Raw genomic sequence first — 26,030 nt, 5'->3', positions numbered from 1 at the left:
CACTCAAGCTTTGGCCGCTGCCTACCCTCTTGACATTGTCCCCGTCCTCCTGACCCCATCGAGCGCAGCAAGTTTGTACCCACCTCTCTGCCTTCTCTTTTTTAACGGAAAGAAGTACATGCAGTTGTATTATCCATAACCCCTGGTTTTAACCCCTCTCCCTAAAACTCCTGAATCACTTAACACAAAAGCTAGGATCATATGACTCACGTCTACTGGTCACCCTCATCTTGCCTCCCTGCCTCCTCCCACCCAAACTAAGCACCATTTTTAATCTGGATGATAGGATTCCAAGCAGTAAAATGATCTCATGGTATACTTACAACAGAAAGCATAAAAAAGAGAAACATAGCTTTAGAGGGAAAATATTTAATCTATTTCATGAAAAAAATGTACAAAGCTTTAGAAAAGAGGCATTCGGTTTCAGTGTACAGTCTGAACACATTCTGGTTTTCTATAACCGCATGAATTATACACTTCTTTTGAGTTGGTAATGAAGGCCACTGTGCTCTCATTCCAAACCATCTTAACACATGTACTTAAAGTCACTGAAAAGACTTGAAATAAATGTAGAAATACAGTGTTGTACAAAAATATATTACTCTATCTACATGAAATGCTTACAAATGCAGACCAAGTCAATTCTTTTAGAACTCAACCAAGTCTAATACATGATCCTGTAAACTGGATTTCAATTGCATCTTTTATCTTTGAAGAAAAAATAGACATAATCAAACTCTTGGAATGACAGAGATGAAGTCAGCACAGCAGACCAACTCTATTCTCAAAGATAAAACCACAACTTTATGTACACACAAGAGGGGAAGAGTCTGAGTTTTTAAAACTTGACAAATTTATGAAATGTTACAATTTGAAAGTGATTGTGTGTATATGTATGTATGTATATGTGTATGTATGTGATATATATGTATCACAGCACACTTTGATTAATCCATAATCCACATGTAAAGTAATGACAGCAATTAAAGCATTTCTAAACTGGCTCTCAATGCATCCTAACAGTGAAAACTTCAAACTTTTACAAAATATTAACCTATGTATAACATAATTAGAAACATATACCTGAAGTAGAGTAAAATTGATTTTAAAGTCATGTAGCACAATGTTCTCCTTCTTCAGAAACTGAAATAGTAAGAATTTTAGAAAAAAAAAATTTACCACAACAAAACCAATCTACTGTATCTGTCATTTGTGGAACCATACAGTTCCTCATTGAAACTTCTACAGACACGACTGTTTTCAAAGAGAGGGAAGCCTAAGGTGTGGAGAGGATGTGGCTGTGTACTCCTACAGGTAAATTTGGGTGATGAACATCAGAGGCACACAGAGAAAGTACATTCCAACTCCACACACACACACACACACACACTTGTTAGCATCTGAACATGTAATGAACACAACAGGTAGCCCACTCTGCACATGCTCACAGAACAAACACATTTCTGGTGGGACTAACAATAGTGATGACAAAAATCTAAAACTAGAAGATAGTTCCTAGACTGAGCCCTTCTTCATTTTCAGAAATTAATGTGTCTATTTTTACCCTTCACTACCATCATTTATCAACTGTTTTGCCCTATATACCTTAACACATACTTATGAGCATAGCACACTAGATATTCAAAAATACTATTTAAACTGGTTCTAGTCAAATTTGAGGATTGCTTTTTTTTCCCTCTCAGTATTATGAGGCCTCATTTCAAACATAAATATGTAACCCAGTATACTAAAAGCAAAAGGCAATAAATTCTGCTGTCCCTTTAACTCATAAAAAAAAACCTGACAATTTTGCTTAATTCTGTATTATTGAAAAACACCAGGTCTGAAAGCTGCTCCTTTAAGGGGAAGGCATCCGTACCATGCCCTGACATGTTCCAAAATGCCTGCGAGTATGTGGCTGTCCAGTGCTTCACCATGCTTGTTCAGGGCTTTTTAGGATATGGTTGGTACAGGCCAGGAGGTAGATTTGGAAGTACTTACAATTCTTTCCTTTTGGTCATGGGGCTTTCAACAGAATAAAATGTCCTTTGGTCCACTTGAGAGCGACACACCAATGTGGAAAAGGGACATCCCAAACAAGGAATAACTATAGCTAGGCTAAGAGTCCACAGGTATCTAGGGTTCCACTTTCCAACTCCAACTTTTGACAAAAACTAAACCAAATCAGCACACTCAGAAACAAAGGGGATGCAGTCAGAGAAGCCGACCACGCTGCCTCCTGTTCTGCTTTTCCCAGGCTGTGGTCAGACTAGCAGCCCTGGCCCAAAGCAGCTAGGCTGACCTGCAGTCTAATAATACATGAAAGGGCCAAGCTGTGCAGGGCAGGGAATACACACAGGAGGTTAGTCCCGCCTCTAGCTCTTAAGGCCATGCTTTCTATCATCCTACTGCTAGGAAAAGAGGGGGTGGAGACACATTTTTTAAGTAGTCAGGACAAAATCATGATTTATGGTTACTGTGAATTCATTTAAATAAACTATGTGCCACTAGAAGAGGAAAAAGGAGGAAATCTTGGTGATTAACAGTTAATTCTACTTGTAAAGTATAACACTCCCATCTCTTAAAGTTGATGTACATTTCCTGATAGATTTCTGATTTGGAATTTTATAACAATATTAACAAATTCTAATAATATTTAAATTAGCAGATGATAAATGAAAACCATTTACATTCTTGTATCTGGATGCTCATGAATCATAATCACCGGTAGGCAGCATTCTACGTCATATCTTTTAATAGAACCGAAAGCTGGAATAATAGGGTGATCTGGTGAAAACTTTACTAGAATAGAACTGCATAGATCTTGAGTCTTGGGGGGCAGGGTGGGATGAGGTCTATATACTGCAGTAGTTATGAATCAAGTAGGCAGATGATTCTGTGTGTTAACAGATGGGCCGAGTATTATGTTTCTATAGCTCACTTTGGTCATTAAAACAGTTATTTTCTTAAATATGAACAAGCTTTCAAAAGTTTGAGACAGTCCTGTACTAGGAATCCAGTTATACTTGTGACAAGGTCTTATAATTACCTTCTGAAGACCAATTAAAATAACATTGTTGGAACTAATACTGAATGGCTAGTTAATTCTTTAATACATCCATCTGCCAAGAAAAACGCTTGATAATATCTGAATTTAAGAAAGAATGGTACATAAAATCTTCTGGGAGAGACAATTATACAGACTGTTCCAAACCCTGAAGGATAACTATGTATAATGAAAAGTCCAAAAAGCTGATATTAATTAAATGGATTTACTTTAAACTTCAAAAACAATCACTACTAGGACTTCTGAAGTTCTTTGGGTTGATTAGTTACTATATATAACTATGGAAGATTTATGCTTAAAAAACAAACAAACACTTTTAAAGGCAGGCATAGAAGCATGGTGGTTGAGTAGATGCACCCAGGTTCGGCCAGCCCTAAATGTCTGATCTCAATTACGCTGGTCTAAGTGCTTACCACTTCTTTGTGTCTCAGTTTCCTCATCAGAGAAATAAGGAAAACTAGAACCTCTCTAATAAGGTGGCTGTGAGGATTAAATTAGTTGATACACAGAAAGCACTTAGAAAAGTGCCAGGCACATAGTTAGCACTGAATAGATTTAGCTATTATTCTTATAACTTTTTTCAAATACTGCAAAGGCTTAAGAAAGCATTCACAAAAATAAATACTCTTAATCCCAGTTTGTTTGCACTCTACGTCTAGGAGTAGAGCTAGAAATTAGTAGGAGATCTGTGTTCAAATAAAAGACCCATCACCCACTAGTCACTCAATCATTCAGCAAAACTGGCTGAGCAACTGCCTGCCCCGGGCACCCCCCAGCATCAGGCATTATTCGGGAAGTGCTGAACTTGAGACATGAAGCCAACATTCTAAAGCTGCTTCCTCAGTGTAAAACGGACGTAAGATCTACCTGTCTGATTTGTGAGGCGAAATGCATGAAGGCACTTGGAATTCCGGCTTGGGAAAGCACCATCAGTGGATATTCCAGGAACATGGTTTAGGGTATGTCTGGACTCCCTCAAAGGAAGCTCATCAGTCATCATTCCAGGTCTTAAAAAAGTTCTTAAAACTGTAGGTTGTTTCTTTATAACATGGTTTATAAAACAGTAACATATTTATTATAAAACTATTTCTCTTCTTGAATCCCAGCACTGCAGAGAGTATTAACATACCACACAGTTGGTAGAGGAAGTTTCCTTTAGAAACTGCAGTTGCGAAGAAAGTGTGAAGCCATGTGTTTTATGGTCATAAATTATTATCATTATTATTACTAGACCAATAACTGGCAGTTCCATTATCTACTAATTGCTATACAAATACTGTTTCACTGAGCCCTTACAGCAACCCCATAAGGCAGGTATAGTGACCCCATTTAATAGGGCAGAATCCAAGTGACTGCAAAGCCTGTGTTCATAAACACTATACTACATCACACAATAAAATCACTAGCAGCAAAAGCCACAATTATTTTTGTCTCCACCAAATCACAAACTGAAGAGAACTGGTAGATCAAAGAGCTCTAAACTGAGTTCTGACCTTCCGTGATAAAAGTGACTTCAGAAAAAGTTAGTATATACCTAGTGCTTACTGTTCAGTTCATTTTAAGTCTTTAAAAGCATATTCCCGTTCTTTTTTTTAATAACCCATTGTTCAATTAAAAAAAACAGAAAAAGTAGAAAATATTCACAATTCCACCATTCACAGTCCACCACATGACAGTCCCTCTGCATATATTTTCATGCAACTCATGAGTTAAGAAATTTAGTTTTTGATGACTGTTCTTATGTCAAATATAATGGTTAGACTGTTTCTAATCGGCAGATATAAACTAATACTAAATGTTGGGCAAGTAGAAAATTACTATATTACAGAGATATGTATTGTTAATGTCTTCCCAAATTTTCCAACTATGAAAAAGCAAGCAGAGAGCAACTTATCTCAGTAGTACCGTCTCCAGAGTATACTGGCCATGTGAGAAATTTAGTTGATCTTTGTATCTGTGTAAGTATATAGACATGTACATTCATCTACATATACTAAGCTTTTGGGGGCTGTGTTAAAATTTATAGCTTTCTGCAGGCCTGATAATACTATAGGTAAATATATTATTACAATAGTTTAGGAGAAAGTTGCTTAGTCGTTGAACTTTGCCAAAGTTACACTTATGGGTGATTAAACTGTAAAGTTTTCCCTTGCGGACAGGTTAAATATTTGCTTGAGCATTTCCAAGATAACCAAAATTCTTTTCAGAGATATCAATTCTGACTATAAATTCAGAAAAGAAAATTTTACCATTTGTGAAGTGATATAAAGAATGGTAGAAAAAAACAGTGACAAAGCAGAATAATTTGGGGCAAAGATTCCAGGTATTGCGTCTAAGTGTATATAATGCCACATCACTGGCAATTTGATTATGGTGACTAACACTAAAATCGTTTTTCAAACTATCACTGAACATAACTTTTGCTTTTCTTCATGCCATACATTTAAAAACAGAGTCAGGAATCACAGAAGTTTTTAAAAATGAACTTTCTAGTGCTTTCTATTATGTAAGAGGTTTATTATGTTAGTCATAAATTCTAAGAACCTATTTATATTGCTTAGCATGACTGACAAAAAAAATCATGTAATCTGTATACATAATATTTTGAATGTGAAAAACTGTAGATTACTGGCTGGGTAAGAATAAGAATATTCAACAGAACTGTAGTTAAAAATCAAAAATAGCATAAGCTTAATACTAACAGAAAACTCTATACAGACAAAATGAACATTAATATATTCTAGAAATGTTTTTGGATTTTAAAGTACATGAAAATATATACTGTGTGTAAGTTCATGCATAATACTGCAAAAATAATTATCAAGCATTCCTGAATTAGCAAGTTAAAAGTGTATATATTTTCTTCAGAGAGTGAAACTGTTTATGTCCTTAAATAGGAAAAAATTAAGCCAAACTATTTTCATTCTGTCCAGCTGGAAATGAGAAGTATAATAATAAAATGAGATTTTAAAAATGACTATGGCCTATTCTCCATAAAAGAGAATGTCAATATTATATATTCTTTTATTACAGAACATTTTTTTTTAATGGAGAGAAAAGGTTTATGAAGTACTTATATATAATTTTAAACAGAATTTCTTTTAACTTTACATTTATTCTTCTCTTTAAATATAGCTTTAGGAGGCTACAAATTAAATAGTCATGATCTATGCATTCCCTTACTTCATATTTAGGTAATCTGAAATAGTATGTTCAAAACTGTATTTCAAAAGAATATAAAGATATGGGCAGATGATTATGCTTAAAATATTACAATTCAAACAGCACTGGTTTTGAAGCAACAAGGCGTATTATGCTATATTGTCTATAAATATTTACTGAATAAGTATGACTCACCTGTTGTTTTTAAAATCTTGTAAGCTGATTAAACCACAAACATGTGGAATCAGTTTTGGTAAAAACAAGCAGAGTCTTTTAAAATAGTTATAAAGAGAAAGCATCACGGAAAAAAAAAACAAACCTTTCCTATATCTTCTGGTGACTATTTCTTTTAAGGTTAGAAAAAACACACCAAAAACAGGATCATCAAGTCACTGTATGTTTCAGCCTTAATATTTTAAAGTAATATATTAAGATATACTATACATAATGAAAGCATAAAAGTGCTTCATATTGAAATTTTCACCTTGAAGGCTTAACAGCTATTTTTTTAAAAATCACAATAATGATAATTTAAATTCTCAATATGGGAACCAAAAAAACCCTAAACCTAGCAAATCTGCATTTAATGCTTCAACTGAAATGTAAATTTCTAATACAACATATATACCCATTTGCATCGGACTCAGCTGTAACAATTAATTCTTTATCATTAAGTGGTGTCACATGCAGTAATGTGTTCTGAAGTCCCTTTCTCTTTGAAAGTCCTAATATTTCTAAGGAGTCATTCATTACTAAGACTGTTCATTCATTACTAAAACTGTTCATTCAGAAAAATGTTAAAAGGAGTCTGTATATGTCCTTAGAGACTCTAACTTTCAGAAATATAGAAATATATTTTCTGTAAATATAAATATACAGAATATTTAACATACCATTAATAATGGTGTGCTAAAATAGCAAATAATTTATAACCATAAATATATCTCAAATGAGAAAATCACAGACGAGAACAAGGAACATTTTTACCACCTAGATGCTCTTTAAACCACTACTGTGATGAAGACATTTTTTTTCTTGATCTAAAACAGACCCTACGCCTTGAATGGCAGGTGTCCTTATATTAACACGTGGACTGGATCTTAAGCTCTGTTTAAAGTTACTGTGAAATTTACACATTCAGATGTACTGCTTCATAAAAGGTAAAAAAGTTAGTTAAAACATTTGGTATCATTATTGTTATCAGTAGTCACTGAAAATTATCTCATGATAATATTCTTTCCTGTAACATGGACTTAAGTCTTGTGCCAAGTAACAGCACAGATTACAGAATCATGGTTCAAATCATGGTCAGTGACTTCGTTGGTACACAGCCGGAATGAAGGAATTTGTCTATAATAAATAATTAAATAAGGAGCATACTTTATTTTAATATCAGGTGCTAGAACTGAACTGGGTTTCTGGGTACCCGGAGGCAGAAATAAAGTTTCTTTTCATAAATTACAGTAATGGTGGGGAGCAAGAAGAGGTGGCACTGGGTTGCTAGCCAGCTTGCTAAAATATATACTTGAGTTCCACTGGAGGTATGCAGTCTTGCTGTGTATCAGTTATTTGTAAAGGCTGACTGAACAAAATTCCCTTCATCATACAGGCACTACTGTCTGAGCTACAGTAATAGAGAAATACGCTGATAGACAGAATGGCCTCAAGTGATAAACAATCTCCAGGAATCTGCAGTGAGATTGTTGGTTGATTGGAAATGCTTTCTATCTCTCCAGATGGTATCTGTCCTTGAAGAAGCCATTCATTGCCTAGAAAATAAAGACATAAATTATTAAGACTGCATAAGAAATTGAGTAGGAAATCAGACAAACTTTACAAACACTAGATTTACTCAACTAACAATATTTACTGCTGCTGCTAAGTCGCTTCAGTTGTGTCCGACTTTGTGCGACACCAGAGATGGCAGCCCACCAGGCTCCCCCGTCCCTGGGATTCTCCAGGCAAGAACACTGGAGTGGGTTGCCATTTCCTTCTCCAATGCATGAAAGTGAAGTCATTCAGTCATGTCCGACTCTTCGAGACCCCATGGACTGCAGCCCACCAGGCTCCTCCGTCCATGGGATTTTCCAGGCAAGAGTACTGGAGTGATGTGCCATTGCCTTCTCGAACGATATTTACTGAAAGCCTCTAAATGCCAGGCATTGTGCTCTGTGTGAGGGACACAAGATATAAGTCCCTAATCTAGCCATCTTGATATCAAATTAAAATTCTTTCTTTGAACACTGCAAACATAAATATAAATTAATTTTTATTGAAATCAAGATGAATATTACAAGTATGGTTATAGATTTAAAATGTGGTAAAATTAAAATGAAAATGTAGAAATGAAACCTATTAATAAGTCCTAGAAATAAACATAAGACACTTCAGAAAATAGTTAATTTTTACCAGATAAAAGTATCTAGAAATATAATATGCAAACTACAAAACAAACTAGGGAAAACAAACGTATGTACAACTCTGCAGTGACTTTCCATTAAAGACAGTGATGAATTATTGACTATCCAAAGGAAATAAAAAAAATTGATTTTTTTTTCAGAAACAAGTAACACTGCATACATTATTCCAATGGACTCAGTGTAAAAGACAAGTCTTTGTTTACTTCATTTTAATACATAAGACTACTCTGAGACTTAAATATATAGATCATCTATACAACAAACATCTAAAAATCACTAAAAATCTGTCTTCTAGTATTAAAGTTTTTAAAACGTCTTTAGTCACCCAATGCCTTCTCTCCAAAGGAATGTGTGTGTCACTCTGAGGAAGCACATACCTAGGCTAACAGCGTTAGAGGGGCTTAGCTATTAAGAGCCAGTGTTTGGGAAATGCAGGGCATGCTTTCCTGCCATCTGAAATAGAACTGAACAAAATCTAATGACTTACCAACAACTCAGGGCTATCTGTACAAAAACTGGACCATCTACTGAGCAGTGATGAAATTCTATGTCTGTTTTTTAGCTTCTCTTTCTTTTTTGACCTCAGGATGAGTCAACAGACCACAGCACCTGTCTCTACCTGTGCTCTTCATCTCTCCTTTAGTTTATTGCTTCTAATATTCTGTTGATTGAAAAATTAAATTTGAGAAAATATATCAAGTAAGAGTAAGGAAACTGTGAAAGGTGAGACTCTAAAGAGTTAAATGCAGAGCTTTTAAACATAATTCTTTTTGAAGTCTCTGGACTTCTTTGCTTATTTCTGGACTGAGGAATATGTTTGATTTTGTTATACAGCAGATTAGTAAGGGAACTTATATGTTAAATGAAAACAGGAAAATAATAAATTATGCTATTTTAATGTCCAGGTTTAAAAATAAAAGTGTTTCTGTAGACAATTTTCAGATACTTCACATGAAGGATTTGTGAAGCACAATATGCCCTTGGGGCTTTTATACTGCCATTTATTTATTAATTTATTGGCTTAAAACCTTCCCATAAATGCTGGCAGCTTTAAGACTAGACCCACCAAAATTTAGTTAAAAATCAGTGTTATGGTCTCTAAATAACAAGCCAAGAATAAAAAATGTCCTTTAATCACAGGTTTACAAATGTATCCTATAAAATAATATACTCAAAGACTTAAATTATTAGGATTCTTGCTTGAAAGTTTATTTGTCCCTATACCAAAACAAATTGTTTCCCTGGTGGCTCAGCGGTAAAGAATCTGCCTGCAATGCAGGAGATGTGGGTTTGATCCTTGGGTGAGGAAGATCCCCTGAAGAAGGAAATGGCAACCCATTTCAGTAATGGCAACCCATTTTCCATTGCTTGGGAAATCCCATGGACAGAGGAGCCTGGCGGGCTACAGTCCATAGGGTCACAAAGAGTTGGACATGAGTTGGCAACTAATGCACAATACAATAAAAACAGAACCAATGCCTTGGATAAGTGTTAAGATGACTAAGAATTTTCTCTATAGGTTATTTCATTTTCCTTTAACACTATCTATACTTTGTACTCTAATAACTCAATATTAGTATCATTAACTTGTGTAACTGACAAAGTAGAGTGAAAATAAGCATGTTAATTCACCAGTATCCTACTTAAAAATAATGTTTAATTTCACGGAGAGAAATTAAATTAACATGATCTCCCAGTGATGCAATGCTTTCAGACTAATGGACCTAGGCAGAACAGCTGAACTGGCAGTCGAGGACTTGCTCTAAACTTACTGAGGAGTGAATGGCCAGGGTCTGAGCTCTCTTCTGCCCACAATCCTAGCTCCAAACATCCGCTAGTGCCGCATGGCTCAGAACTCTTCTCTGCAGGGAGTGGATGGTGGTGATCTTCTCACAGGCTCAGTCGGTCCCTCCAGAGCCAGCACAGTTTCTTCTGGCTAGCCTACCAAGAGCTCTCTGCTCTCTTGCGTGGATTCCAAGTGGGCAGTTGCAGGACAATAGCTGCTGCCCTGAGAATGTACCAAGGTGTGTGTGTGAGCAGGCATGAGAGAGGTGGAGTAGGGCAGGAAAAACTGAGTGAGAACATGTGCGAGAGCATGGGAGGCTCGGACAGAAGAAGATCACTAGAGACAAGACGTCAGAATTCCATTATGGACTACAACTATTTCACTTGGAAATTACTGCCTACTTTGTTGAAGACGCTGGAAAGCACTGCTATAAGACAAGCAGTATACTGATTACTTGTAAATTCGTGAAATAAGTTCACACTGATTCAAATACACACCCAAATCTTAACATAATTTACAGTAACTGAGTACTTTGAGAAAAGGCTCAAAGATCACAAATTAGACAGTGAGGACAAAGGCTCTGCCTGGATTCTAATCACAGTAATTCGTTTGTATTCAATTACACATCCTCTTCCAACAATGTTTTTTCTTCTACTCGAATGGCATACTTTTAAGCAATGGCTTTGGCATTCATTTTCTTGTAGCAAGCAAGTTAATGGGGCTCAAGTGCTACTCTGGGAATCTCTGGAGAAGAAAACACAGATTCAGGCTTAATAACTGGTCTCAATGGACATGAATCTGAGCAAACTCTGGGAGACAGTGAAGGACAGAGAAGCCTGGTGTGCTGTAGTCCATGAGGTCACAAAAAGTCAGACATGACTGAGCAACTGAAAAAGTCAAGTCTTAATGATACTACTGAAATAAAATGAATAGCAACTGAAAGCTCTAAAGTATTTGACAAGAAACTATCTGGAAAAGTGAAAGATAATAAAACAACCAAAGAACTGAATTAGAATCTGTCAAGTTATTTCAGTTAAAAACAAGAATTAAAAAAATTTTTTTAAATCATACTCAAGGGGGAAATCTAATTCTTTAGAATCTGTGAGATTTAATGGTATAGTAGTAATCACAATTAATACTGGATCAGGACTTCGGAGAACTTCTGATTAAACCACTTAGTAACTACACTCTTTTTTTTAATTTATTTTTAATTGGAGGACAATTGCTTGACAATGTGTTGGTCTGTGCTGTGCAATGTGAATCAGCCTAAGTATACATGTATTTCCTCCCTCTTGACCCCCTTCCAAGCCCCCCCCACCCTCTAGGCTGTCACAGAGCTGCTTCCTTGTGTGTAACCTTGGCTGGAGAAAAACCACTTCCACGTGGACTAGACTGACTTTCAGTTCATGACAGCCAGCCTCAAATGCAGCCTTTCAGCCGTTCAGCAGGCATACTGTATTTCCCTCACGTAGTCACCCTTTCACCCTTCGGACCCTCTTTCTTCAAACCTCCAAAACCTTCTCCCCATCCCCTTCTCACTCTCAGCTTGATGGTCACACTCCCCAACATATTAATACTAAGAAAACAAGCATGCAGAAAAACACTTCTGCAAGCATTCATCTCCACAACTTCCTAACCAGATCTCGGGGTCACACCTGGAGCCTTCCCTCCTTACCATGGAAATGCTGCCCACTTTCCTGGCAAAGACCAGTTTTCCACCTGTGCACTCGAGCCCATCTTCTCTCACATCTTCCTAAAGGATATCCACGGCTACCACACATCATCTTTTCTCTACTGATCTTTGCCATCAATAACAGCAAACACACTGCTCTCCCAACTCTGCTTTCCCCTTCAAGCAACTGCTCTCTTTTCTGTTATCTTTTTAACTAAACTCCTCAAAGAGCTATCTACATTTGCTTTCTACAGTTCCTTTCTTCTTTTTTAATTTGCTCTCATCAGGCACCTCTTTCATCATTCTGAAATAGCTCTGGTCGAGGATATAAATTAACTATAATGTTGAATCAAAGATCAATTCTTAGCCCTTATCTTAGCTCATCTATCAACAGCACTTGACACAGCTGATCACTCTCTCCTTAAAACACCGGCTCTAGAAAACGACCTTCTCTGAGTTTTGCCTGCACGTGCTTGCTTATTCATTCTTCAGTCTCCTGTGAGGGTCCCTCTTCCCTTCCTTGATCTCTATGCTGTACTGTGCCAGAACAGAGCCACCAAAGTATAACCTAGGGATGGCTGTTGGTCCTCAACACAATGTGTTAACTCAACACAATGATAAGTTAAGTGCAGAAATGAAGAGTAAGGTTTGGAAGCTTCTGTAACATGCAAATGTGTAACTGGTGGCCTTGAGTGTTATATGTCTTTAGAAAATTAAGTTCATTTCAAGCACTAGTAACCCTGGAGCTAGTTTGAGATGGAGTGGCACAATGGAAGGGCTTCCCAAGTGGTGCTAGCAATAAAGAATTTGCCTGTCAATGCAGGAGACGCAAGAGATGCAGGTTTGATCCCTGGGTTGGGAAGAGTCCCTGGAGGAGAAAATGGCACTCCATTCCAAAAGTCTTGCTTGGAAAATCCCACGGACAGAGGAGCCTGGCTGGCTACAGCCCATGGGGCTGCAAAGAGTCGAACATGATTGAGCGACCAAGCATGCACACACAGCACAAAGGAAAAGTAACTAAATTAAGAACTAGCAGAGCTGGGTTCAAATTCCGTCTTTTGACCTAATTAAATATATGCCCTTAAGCAAATAATTTTATCTCTTTCAGCCTCTAGTCTCCTCATTTATAAGAGGCTTAGAACACAGGGTGTCTTTTGATGCCTTTCAGTTCTAATATGCAAGGACCTATTTATTATTCAAAGACCACAAACAGTCCACCTCATGTGATGAACTTGCCTGGGAGCAAATGGCAACAATTATGATTACCTTTGGGTGAGTTACACAGTTATTTAATAAAGAGAGAGAAAGAATCTCAAAGACTAAAGAAAACTGCTAAAGTGGGGTTAGATCTGGATCTTTCTGTGTTATAAGACCCCCTTCAAATCCAGCCTAAATGTACAGTTAAAGTATCACATAACAAATGAGAAAATTTTATAGATCAAACATCAAGAATTCATAAAATACTTGCATTTGCAAAGGTTACTGTCATACCTTCAGCTGACAGAAACCAGCAACTGGAAGCTCCTTCAGTTAGCTTTGTTCCTGATGGGAGGTCTAACCTCAGCTTGAACTGCAGAGTCTGTCCGGGAGACGCAGCCACAGGGGAAAGTCTAATGCCTGGAGCAGATTTAGGTAGTTTGGGTAAGGTCTTTGGTTTTCCTGCTAGACAAGGACCATCCACCACAGCATTTTCAGATCTGAAGACTGGGAACTAAAAACAAGAAAATCTGTTTTCTAAAGCACAAGTACTTTACAGTATTGTAGACTGAGAGAGCTTATTTTCAGACTTCAGTACAAAAGTGAGGTTCAATGTCAAGGAAACTTGATTGCCATTTTCTTCTGAATCAGAATGCGTTTACTTAGACTTCCTCATGATTATTTTGTAGGTTCAAAAAAAACTTCATCCTGGCCAAAAGACCGTCAACATTTATGAATGAAATGGAATGAAATTAATTGTTTAATATGTTTATAGATAGCAGGAAATTAAAACTTTATCAATTTAAATGCAGTGGATATAATATACACTCTCTTATAATCTTCACTGCCAACTATAAGACATCATTCATCTCATATCAGAGATCTATGTCATGAGAAACGAACTTATTGTTATGATGGCAATCTGTGTTTTTATTTTAAAACACATCTTGGAAATTCCTAGAATTTTAGATAAAGAACTCCTGCATTTTCTGGACAAATGTGACATAGAAAGGGATAACTTGAAATTTTATTAAAGACCATGTCCATATCTTTAAAATTAGAATGTATTTAAGTTTCCTCTCATCTTATTTTCAAGTCCTGAGAAATGTGGCTTTTAGACCTTTCTTTAAAGATTATTTGGTAATGGATTCACCATAGGAAACAAAGAATACACATCAGTCTGAGGATTGTTTAAAAATTAAAAAAACAAAACACACTCAAACAATCCAACCCACATAGTTTGTGTGTATCAGTATGTCCATACATTTAAAAACAGATGAGTCTTTTTTTTTCCTTTTCTGAAAGTTCATCAAATTCTCTCCAACCTCTATTGTTTTTCTCAAACACTCTTGGCACAGATGGAATTTTTATTTTAAAAACAACAGGACATCCTTGGGAAAGGCACCCACTCACTGCTCTGTCTATATGCTTCACTTTCACCACCAGTGCTGGCCAAACCAAAAGTGCCTCAGCTCTTGCTAGGGATTTCAGAACCTTTCTTAAAATGATGCCCCTTGACTTAAGGATTACTTACCACAGAAACTGTTTTGGTTTCTAAATCCAACACTTTAATTTGATGGTTATTGGTGTCTGCCACATATAATAATTGACCGTTCTCTCCAATACACAAGCCTCCTGGTTCATTAAAAGTTGAGTCGGTAAAACTGGAACCGATCATATTACTTGCATTACCGGTTCCTGCTAGTGTTGTACAGTTTTTTGTTTTTGGATCCACAACTTTAATCTAAAAAGGACAGAACAAAAATTTATTTATCTGAAGCTCAGTTTCACATTTGTGGTATGGAAGAGTAACATATTAATAGGGAAGGCAGAGAATTCCTGATTGCTATTAGTTTTCTTAATAAACATCAGAGAAAGAACAGACACTTCCATATTTTCTCGAACAGCCAAACATTCAAATTAGTCTAAGGGGAGATATTTCATCCTGAGAGCTAAACACTATAAAATCCCCAGTTACGGTCTGTCTTCTAGAAGCAATCTTTGAAAAAATTATTTCACGTTCTTCTTTTCCCTCACAATGGGACACAGTTGAACTGACCTCCTTCTTAGGAACATCTAATACTGGCTGAGGATTTGCTACTTATGTTAGACGCTGTGATTCCTGTGTTTCAATTACGTTAAATTCATAAGCTTCTCATCACAAAATACTAATATTTATGTTCCAATGATTTTATTTTAAAAATGCATAGTAAAAATAAAATAGACAAAGAAAACAGAAATGTTGATGAAAACGAGTTATTTGCTAACTATGCAAAGGCTCAAAAATGTTCATTTGTTAACTGACATATTAATTTCCCTGTTACCTGCCTTCTCCTTATTTACTGAAGATGTTACTCAACAGCTTTAGTGGCTTGCAATTCCCAATTTCTGGCTATCGTCATTGGGAATTTGTTTAGTCCTTTCCCCAGCTCAGAGTACTAACACATCATTTCTGCAAAGAAAGGACCAAAGAAGGAACAGAAAGGCTTATGTACAGTTGTCAAAGACTGTTATTCCTCCCTACAGTTTAGAGTGGCAGTTGTAGGAGGCTCACAGATCTTTCAGCATTTTAAATACCACAAGTGAAAAGCAGGGTATTATATAATTCTGTCAAGACTCACCTTGTGATTGTAAGAGTCTGCCACATACAGTAAATTCCTTTTCTGGTCCCAAGTTACTCCAAGTGGATGCTGAAGCCTTGCATTGATTCCTACTCCATCAACATCACCAAAAGCAAATAAGTTCTTTTTTTTTTTTGAAAAGAAAAGAAACAGCATGTATTAAAATTTTTTCACAGAACTTTGTTAGGGTATAAAGTGAAAATTCAGATGGCTGTACATGCTACTGAAGTTAAAGGGGGAAAAGTCTGATTTCATATAAATAGGGTTGGGGCATTTGACTGAAACTAGAAAAAAAATGACAGAATTCTGAACCTGATTTTTAATTTGTGGTTCTAAGGAATCTTATTCACAAAAATGGCACATCTGATTCAGGTCTACTACTCTGGAGCTCTTTCCAACCTCCTGCCAAATATCTACTCTTCATTTTCCCCTTGCTCAGTAATCACAATTTTATCCTTCCTTTCTCTCGGAAGCCTTGACATTTATACAGAATCAAATCAGATCAGTTAGCTTTTCTTAGGTGGTTTTGTTACTTGTGCTTCTTTATAGCCATATTTCCTTTGGTTTGACTTCCATTTTAACATGGATAAGTCCAAGAATTTTCTCCTTCCTAGGTCTTATTAACTTCACAATTGAGAAAATCGCAAGCTGGCCTAACAGGCACACGGCGCAGAAGAGCTCCCGTTACCATGGGGTCTCTCTCTCCTCCCACCAGGTGCTTCACTGCTCCATCTTTCAGCGAGACGGTCCTCACTGTGCTGCTCTCGCTGTCCGCCACGAACAGGCAGCTCCAGGGACCCTCGGAGGCCAGAGACAGACCTGAAGGCTGGGCAAAGCCTGCCTTGTGCGGGTACGCGTTATTTCGATTCTCTTCATTTCCACTTCCAGCAAACCGAAGGCAGGTTCCTTTTTTTAACTCACTGAAGAAGACAAATTCACAGGTGAAGTGTCAACACTGTTACACTGACCCAGTTTAATTATTAAACAAATGAATGTAAATGATGAAGCCAAGGGTGATAGCATTATATATTTTTTTAAAAATCTGCTGATCTTGACCTAGTTAAATTGTGCAAGTAAGCTTTCATTGTGGTTTTTCTAATCATTAACTTATTTACCCACTGTATAGGGACCTTTGTACCTTTCTTTTTTTTTAAACATACTCAAAAGTGAAACCATTCTCAATGATTAAACAGGAGATCCCCGACAAAGTTAAAAATACATGAATAAAGATCACATCACTGATGGGATAGTTTTCCTCCAAATGATCAGAGGCAGGTACAGCTAGATCCCACCTTTACATCCTGGTCTCTTCTTAGCTTCATGCAATATTAGATTCTGAAAGGGAATTAAAAAGATCCCACTCTTGCCTGGAAAATCCCATGGACGGAGGAGCCTGGTAGGCTGCAGACCATGGGGTCACGAAGAGTCGGACACGACAGAGTGACTTCACTTTCACTTTTCCGTTTCATGCACTGGAGAAGGAAATGGCAACCCACTCCAGTGTCCTTGCCTGGAGAATCCCAGGGACAGGGGAGCCTGGTGGGCTGCCGTCTATGGGGTCGCACAGAGTCGGACACGACTGAAGTGACTTAGCAGCAGCAGGTAATCTCTTCTAGCTCTTGAAAGTTCTGAGCTTAAATTTTCATTAAAAATATTTTATTTTCTTGCACATAGAGACCAGGCTTCCCTGGTGGCTAAGTGGTAAAGAATCCACCTGCCAACCAGGAGACGTGGATTCAATCCTTGGGCTGGGTAGAGTCCCTGGAGTAGGAAATGGCAACTCACTCCAGTATTATTGCCTGGAAAATTCCATGGACAGAGGAGCCTGGCAGGCTACAGTCTACAGGGTTGCAAAAGAGTTGGACATGACTTTGCAACTAAATAACAAAAGATATAAGAAGAGACTAGCAAAAAGAATGAAAAGAATCATTTGTGAAAGATGGGTGTTCATTTTAAAGTAATAATATGATTTCGCTGCTTTAATCAATTGTACAAATCCATTTCCTATGTATACTAGGGAAATTTCTATTTAAAGGACTATTGTAATGATTTCTTTGCAATATGGAGAAAGTTTTATACCTTGGTTTCTAAGTTTATGTCAGAGGAACTGTAAGGAAGACATGCTAGTGTCTTGTATTGAGGGGAGGGAAGAAGCTGACTTGGGATACAAAACAATGAGAGACTCTGTATCATTTTCTAATACTGTAAAACATGCAAAAAAAAAAGTCTAAAATGACCATCAGTCACTTACTGGTTAATATGACCCCAATGCTAATGTAGGTAGGGAACAAGGAGTGGAAGCAAAGGGATAGAAAATGTATAAATACAGCCATTTATTAAAGGCTTATTTATAAGTAATAACAAATATGCCAAACAAAGGAGTTATAACAATTTTACAAAGGAGTTCTCTTGATAAAAGCTAGAAATAGTGGGGAGAAACAGTAACTTCTAAAAGTTCAGTAGTTATTACCCCTTGAAGGTCAGTGACAAATAACGCATCCTTGAATATGTAATACAAGTCAGTGTGATCAGACTGGAGACTTTTCTATTGTGAATGCATGGCAACTCTACTTAGTGAAATTTAGACGGCTCTTGACCGTCTAGGTCCAAAACAGTCGTCATTGAGAACAACGTAGTCTGGTCATCTCCGCTGCTTCTTTTTTCCTCATCTATGTTGTTGGTCACCTCACTATTCAGCTTCTGTCAGCTCTGGCCTGGATAACAGCAGTGGCCTCCTCCTTGAACCTGTCTGTAGTGTTGCCACACTCCAAATGCTACCAGTGTTCTTTCAAAAACACAAATCTTATCACATCACTTCCCAGCTTAAAACTTCCTATAACGTCATGTAGAATAACTTTCAAATCTCTTAAATTCTAAGGATCTGGCTTCTACTGACATCACAAGGGTCATTTCGTGCCTGGAAAACCTCTCCCTTCTGAACTCCTTCCTACCCTCTGTCAGGTTCAGTCAGTAGCTAAAAAGGAGGTCTTAGTCAGTAGCTTCTTCCAGGAAGCGTTCCTTTGATACCTCAAATTTCATTTATATTGGATGTTCCTCTTGTTTATGTAAGAGACCATACCATTTCATCCCTACAGCAAAGCATAGTGCCTTGTTTGCTTAATAAATATTTTTCAATGGATGATTAAATGCTGCTAAACATCTGACAAAGCAACACACACACAATTCAGAATATCTGGTATTCTGGATATCCTCTCTACTGATAAAGGTAACTGAAGTGACTGGCACTTACATTCTACAGTGATTTGATAGTCTTTATGGTCTATGAATTTCATTCATTTACTTCCGCAGACCTTCACTGAGCTCCTGTCGTGCACCAGATACTGTGCTAGGTGCAGGGGACAAGAAGTGAATGAGAAAGGGCCCTTTCCTTAAAGAGGCAGTCTAGTGGGAGAAAATAGCTTTGTAAACAAATAAGTGCAAACAAAAATACAGAAGTTGAGAGAGAGAAGAGGGGAGGATGGTGGGGTGAAGGGTGAGAGGGAGGGAAGAAGGGAGACATGGGAGGGGAGGGGAAGAGAAAGGCTGGGGTGTTAGAAGAAGAGGAAAGGCTTTACAGGAGAAATACAAGAAACTTTGTAGAGACACTACTTTTCCATCTTTATACCCCTGACAGTGGCGGCAATGCTACCTACATTCACTGCACAGGCCAGGCACTAGGCTGAGCTTTTCACACATATTAATTCTCAAAACAAAACCTATGAGGTAGATATAAATAAGGAAAACTGAGGCTTAGAAAGTTAAAGTGACTCTCCTAAGCTCATGTAGATAAAAAGTGGCAGAGCCAGGCTCAATTTCAGGCCTGACAACAAAACCGGAGCTACTCACCATTCTTCCATGCAGTCTTCAAATATCTGAATTGATCAGGGATATTAGAAATATGTGTTAAAAGATGTTTCCAGTTCTCTTCGTGAATGCCTGATGAAACTGCTCTTCCTAAGCTACTCAAGGTTGGGTGTGGTCCTAAGACATACTTGGGCTGATGAAACGTAAGTAGAAGTGATATGTCACTTCTGAGGAAAAGTTTTCAGAGCCAGTGAACACCTCACCACCTCTCTCTCTCTGCCAAGACAACTGGCAAAGCTCCAGATGGCGGCTGCTGCATCAGCTTGGGTGGCAGAGTAGTGCTCCCCCTGCAAACGAACCTTGTCTTAAGCCACCAAGAACCAGAGCCGTTCATTATGGCAGCATAGCCCCGCATATCCTGTCCAGTACAGTGGGTGTTACAAGGATGGAGACTTTCGGAAAAGGAATTCTGTGAACTCCATGTTTACCCAGAGAGAGACGTTACCACTTACTTTTTCTTTGGTAATCTGCCACAGTCCAGTAAGAGTGCCCATATCTGATGAGTCCCTGCCATGGCTATCCACAGAATGTTATCTCTTTGGACCTCTGGACCTTTATGAAAAGAAACAGTAATTATCATATATGTATCTGATTAACAAACACCCCCAGTTGTTTCAGAAATTTAAATTAAGGGAGACAATAGTATGTTTACAAATCATCTGATAGAAGGAAGTAAAAACATTTGCAATGTTTTAAGTCATTCTGGAAATTTTTCCATTTTCCTTGTGAAAGGTTTACTTCTTTACACTTAAAAATAAAAATATACATTCACAGAAATCCAAAGTATTCTCAGTAGCAAAATGTCCCTCTATATCTCTGGGCACGATGTTTTTAAACATTTGATTTCTTATTTTATGTGACAAGAAATGGCTTGATGCACACGCTCCAAAGAAACTTTGGCAGTCAAGAACCTAAATTACACGCTTCAAGAATACAGGAATAGTTCTTTGAACAATTTCTCATGGAAGAATTGTACCTTTTAATAGTTTAAGAAATGTATATTTCCACTACATATTAGCTTTTAGGCTTAGACTCACATCACTACTGCTATTTAAAAACCTACTGTTTAATTGCTCTGAACCTTTCTCAAAAAGATATAGTTGACATGTAATAAAGCTAGGAGTACAATGTATTATACTTGTTTTCTAAAATTAATAAATTGTTTTTTAAGACTGATATTGCAACTTATTACAATGTGACAAGGCTCCATTTCAAAAATTAATTCTATTGTTAAAATTTTTAATTATTTTAATTTAAACTGAATTCTGAGTCTACTTTTACATGTAGTTGAGATATTTTCACTAAAATAATTTGGTCAGATGTATCTTATGCTAAAAGAAATATCTTGGTAAGATTATTTTTTTTACTTTAAGTAGTTGTGTCCAGAAGAAATTTTTCTTCATTAACCTGTATTATTTTCAAGTGTATTTCACAGCAACAAAAATAAGGTGATGATCAACAAATTGTGGTGCTGTATGCCAAGCACGTTATAGAGAACATTACCCAAATCTTCTCAAAAGCCCTGGAAGACAGGTGGCCCTTTACAGAGGAAACTGAGGCTCAGAGAGGTCATGTGACTTGACAGGATCACAGAGCTAGTAAATGAAGGAACTGGAATCTGAACCCAGATAATCCAACAGAAAATTCTATTTAACATGTTGCTGCTTTCTCTGTTAATTGCTATCATAGAAATCTAAAGGAAGAGAGTTTATTTTAATTTTTCATAGTCAAATACTTTTATAAACAAAAACTGTATTAAAAGTGACAACGGCATCCATATGCTCTGGGGACTCAGTCTCTGCTTAATCACTTTAAAACTAGATCAAAAGTTCTTCATTATTATATTCTTATTTTATTTTGCCCCTGCCACGTGAAGACAAAGCTTAGAGGTGACCTTCTATAAGCCAGAAGAGAGCTCTCACCAGAAACCAATCATGCTGGCACCTTGACTTTGGATTTCTAGCCTCCAGAACTGTGAGAAAATAAAATTCTGTTGTTTAAGCCACCCAGTCTGTGGCATTTTGTTATGGCAGCCCGAGCTAAGACATTCCCCGTGAATAGAAATGAGACAAGGAGATCTGCTATCAACACTTATTTAGCATCATATGAAGGTCCTAATTCATACAAGTAAGAAAAAGAAGCAAAAAGCATAAAGATTGGAAATAAAACTGTAATCATTAGAAGATGACATGAGTTTAAAGCCTAACTTGGCCAAAGAACTCTCTGGTTTCTACACAAGTGAAAGATCAAATCAGGTGTCCAACTTCTCCAAACAGGCCAGACTAGCTCATCTAGGGTTGAGGCCAAAGCCTCAAAGTAATATTAGTGTGAGCCTGTTTGTTCTTGGTGTCTGTGTACTTATTTCCTTTCGAAGCTAGGGGTATGAAAAAGAGTGCAGAAGCAGAGGCTGTGTCAGATTGGGATTCAGGAGTTGACATGATTCTACATATTAACTGATGAGGATAATGATGGGGGGTGTGGTGATGAAAAGGATAACCATTCAGAACATTTCCTAGTTTAAGGCACTGAGCTAAGAATAAGCCCTTTACATGGATTATTTCGTTTAATTTGACAACATTAGCAAGTCTTGTTATTATCATCTCTATTTTATAAAAAACTGAAATTCAAAGGGGTTAAATAATTTGTTGGTATTCACACAGCTAAACCTGGAATAATAATATTTTAGTGAGTTCAACTCCCTGGTGGCTCAGATGGTAAAGAATCTGTCTGTAATGCAGAAGACCCAGGTTCGATGACTGGGTTGGGAAGATTCCAGGGAGAAGGGAATGGCTACACACTCCAGTATTCTTGGAGAAAGCAATGGCACCCCACTCTTGCCTGGAAAGTCCCATGGATGGAAGAGCCTGGTAGGCTGCAGTCCATGGGTTGCAAAGAGTCGGACACAACTGAGCAACTTCACTTTCACTTTTCACTTTCATGCATTGGAGAAGTAAATGGCAACCCACTCCAGTGTTCTTGTCTGGGAAATCCCAGGGATGGGGGAGCCTGGTGGGCTGCTGTCTATGGGGTCACACAGAGTCGGACATGACTGAAGCAACTTAGCAGCAGCAGCAGCCAGTATTCTTGCCTGCAGAATTCTATTGATAGAGGAGCCTGGCAGGCTACAGCCCTTGGGGTCACAAAGAGTTGGACAGGACTGAGTGACTAACACAGCAGCACATAGCAGTGAGGCCAAATCCAGATTATCAGTGTTATGATCAGAATGAAGGAACTGCAGAAGGGAGCTTGTGCTTTATAAACACCAAGTCAATGTGATAATATTCAGATACAAAAATACAACTGTTTTATTTTATTAAAATAAAAACACATTAGTCACATTATATAAGATTTATTCCTCAAAAAAAAATTCTGTTTCACCTGATTAGAAGATAAATGTTATTTCAGAGCATAATAATGGAAGTCAGAGATGCATATTATCTAAGCTGTAAATTACCAGACAAGCATACTAAATAGTTGGATTTCAATCATTAAAGGTCAAATAAGTACAGCTAAATTTCTATCTAGGGAAATGCTGATTAAAGGGCCAAGGAAGGTTAATGGGATTCAGGCATACTATCTTTCTGTAAGTGATTTAAAATCAGGTAAAGTCTGAATTACTTAGAGACTAGCAGGGGATACTGAAAAAAAAAATTTTTACAATAAAAAATAATTCCTGGGTTATTGTCTTGTATGAGTAAGAATCAGCACAGATTTAATATGCACATTAGAAACATGGCAATGTTTCTGCTGAAAAATGATTTTATTGGAGTTATTTTTAATTATTTAGTGGATGACAAAGTTCTGACCATATTTAGAGTGATAATCAAAAATAAAGATGAAAAAACTTTGGCATAAATGTTAATTATTTTCATGCTTTTATCACTGTAACAGCATAATTGGGTTAAATATTCAGGTACTAGTTAAAATACAAACACACACATTTACATATTACATATATATTTAAAATAATCAGAGGTATTTCAAATCCCTTTCCTTAATGTCTTCTTTAAGTGTGCTGTTCATTATCTGAGTCTCTTCGGGGAGTATATATTCAACTGTATATTTATCTTTTATTTTCCATTCTCTGACCTATTTTATTTCCTTTTAAGATTTACTTTTTCTTTAAATATGCATATGAATAGATAAGTGTTCATTATAAAGATTAAACAGTAAATAAATATCCATGTGCATACCACCAGCTCAACAAAAGGCAGTATTATTTGAAAACCTCCTGCATCCCTTTATGAATATATCATCCTCCTCTCTACCAGTCTAAAAATGTTTTTTTATTATATTCTTCAGTTTTTAAAAATTACCATGTTTGAACGGCTCTCTCATTGTATAATTAGTCTTGCTTGCTACTGAACATTCTACAAAAACGGAACATTTTTCTGCTCAACAGATTTCCTAATACTCATCTATGCTATTAGGTATGGCTGTGGGCTCTTGTTTGCACTGCACAACAGCTTAATATATGAAGATATTACAATAAATACAACCTACTTTTCATGTTTTCCTTCTGATAATTCCACCCTCTTTCATATTCCTAAATATGGTAGAATTTCAGAAATATTCTATATAATTTTTAAAGTATTAAAGAATTTAATTGTTTACAAAAACAATTCTTCTTAACCACAATCCCTGTCAAACTGCATTTAATCCCACATTTGCTTAAACCAGTTCTACAATTATATAACTTAAATGTATATGAATCAATTCAACATGAATGCAAAAGGGAAGCTATTTTTCTGAAAACAAAGTTAATACTTTGGAAAGACTCAATAAAGGCAAGTAGCTAAGTCAAATTATTAGTGAACTAGATGTGGAAAGATAACTGGAAAGAATAGCTTTAAAAAATTTCAGCCCTCAGTTTATTTTGCAGGTGTTTAAAAAAAACTCATCATGGTTTAAGGACACCAAAATAATACATAATAAAGACTGTCAGGGGACACAATGTATATTTATAGTTCTTAAAGCATTTTTAGTTTTACGATTCTCAGATTTAACAATTTTTTTCCTTTATGGATCACTTATCATAGCCAATCACTTCAATAAAGGATTCTACTGGATTTATTCACTTCCACTTTTATTTTACAAAGTATTTAGGTAGTTCACAAAGAAAGAAACCCTAGTAAGATAAATAAATATAAAATAATAAAATTGAAGCAATAGGTAAAGAGAGAAGAAAAAAAAGATGCAGCCATACTAACATTAAAATATGAATGTCATGTTTCCATTATACTTTGCTAAAGACAAATCTAAGTTTCCCAGAAATTAATATAACAATGCAAACACGATATTTAAATCATCCAGGAGCTTAAAAATAAACTTGATACTGAGAAAAAAGTATAATTATCTATAACACAGAAAAGAAATTCTCTAGTAGATGTTCAGAGAGATTAAGATAGTAACTAAAATTAGCAGCAAGCCCTTACAGTAAAAACAGTTAACAGTCCCATAGGACTGTGTTTTGATGAAATATAAATAAGAAACATATAAATAAAAATGAATGTAAAATACATTGATATGTTAAAATATTTTTAAATGAATGATATGATGCCAAAATATAGTTTAGTAAAAACAATTGTAAGGAGAGGAAGTAGTCTATGATCCAATTTCCCCATACCCTGACAAAATACATTAATCCAGGATTATATTTCAGAGTGATTTAAAGCAGTGGTTCTAAAAATGATTTTGGGTAACATACCACTTTGAAACTCTGATGAGAATCTGACCAATTCCCCCCAAACCTTAAGTAGAATTTCTGGGAAATTTAAGTACTTCACAAAGTCTAACCACAAATGCCTTGGGTATATTAAGACAAGGTTAAAAACTCTTGTGGTTTAAAAAAAAAGAAAACTCTTGTAGCCATTGTGATTACAGGACATTCCTACAGTATTTGAAAACCATTTACTGTTAGCATTTGAAAGGTGCTGAGCTTATTTAAGGTTATTTAAATTCAAGATTATTCCTCTTGCCAAGTATCTGGAAGGGAAGTGATTTTAAGTTCAGCTCAGTTCAGTCGCTCAACTGTGTCTGACTCTTTGCGACCCATGGACTGCAGCACGCCAGACTTCCCTGTCCATCATCAGCCCCCAGAGTTTGCTCAAACTCATGTCCATCGAGTCAGTGATGCCATCCAACCATCTCATCCTCTGTCATCTCCTCCTGCCTTTGATCTTTCCCAGCATCAGGGTCTTTCCCAATGAGTCAGTTCTTCGCATTAGGTGGTCAAAGGACT

General features: G+C 36.6%; 1 protein-coding gene across 2 annotated transcripts in view; it reads right to left on the bottom strand.

The window, feature by feature from the left end:
• Positions 1 to 353: 353 nt before the first annotated feature.
• Positions 354 to 26,030, bottom strand: part of NHLRC2 (NHL repeat containing 2) — a 61,418-nt gene continuing 35,741 nt past the window's right edge. The window contains exons 6-12 of one of the 2 annotated variants that reach the window (XR_009733832.1): positions 20,242 to 20,341; positions 16,614 to 16,845; positions 15,926 to 16,048; positions 14,839 to 15,048; positions 13,599 to 13,818; positions 9,137 to 9,310; positions 7,910 to 7,998 (exon numbers count right to left, since the gene is read on the bottom strand). Coding sequence is in view for 1 of the 2 variants with exons in the window: in XM_061403541.1 (XP_061259525.1) it covers positions 7,742 to 7,998; positions 13,599 to 13,818; positions 14,839 to 15,048; positions 15,926 to 16,048; positions 16,614 to 16,845; positions 20,242 to 20,341 (1,142 nt within the window). In the remaining variant the exon portion in view is untranslated. Of the gene's footprint in view, positions 7,999 to 9,136; positions 9,311 to 13,598; positions 13,819 to 14,838; positions 15,049 to 15,925; positions 16,049 to 16,613; positions 16,846 to 20,241; positions 20,342 to 26,030 lie in introns of both variants that reach the window. The other variant, XM_061403541.1, reaches the window with a different exon arrangement.

Source organism: Bos javanicus, chromosome 26 (assembly GCF_032452875.1).
Source record: "Bos javanicus breed banteng chromosome 26, ARS-OSU_banteng_1.0, whole genome shotgun sequence".
NCBI classification, from domain to species: Eukaryota; Metazoa; Chordata; class Mammalia; order Artiodactyla; family Bovidae; genus Bos; species Bos javanicus.
This window is presented reverse-complemented; position numbering and strand designations above follow the sequence as displayed.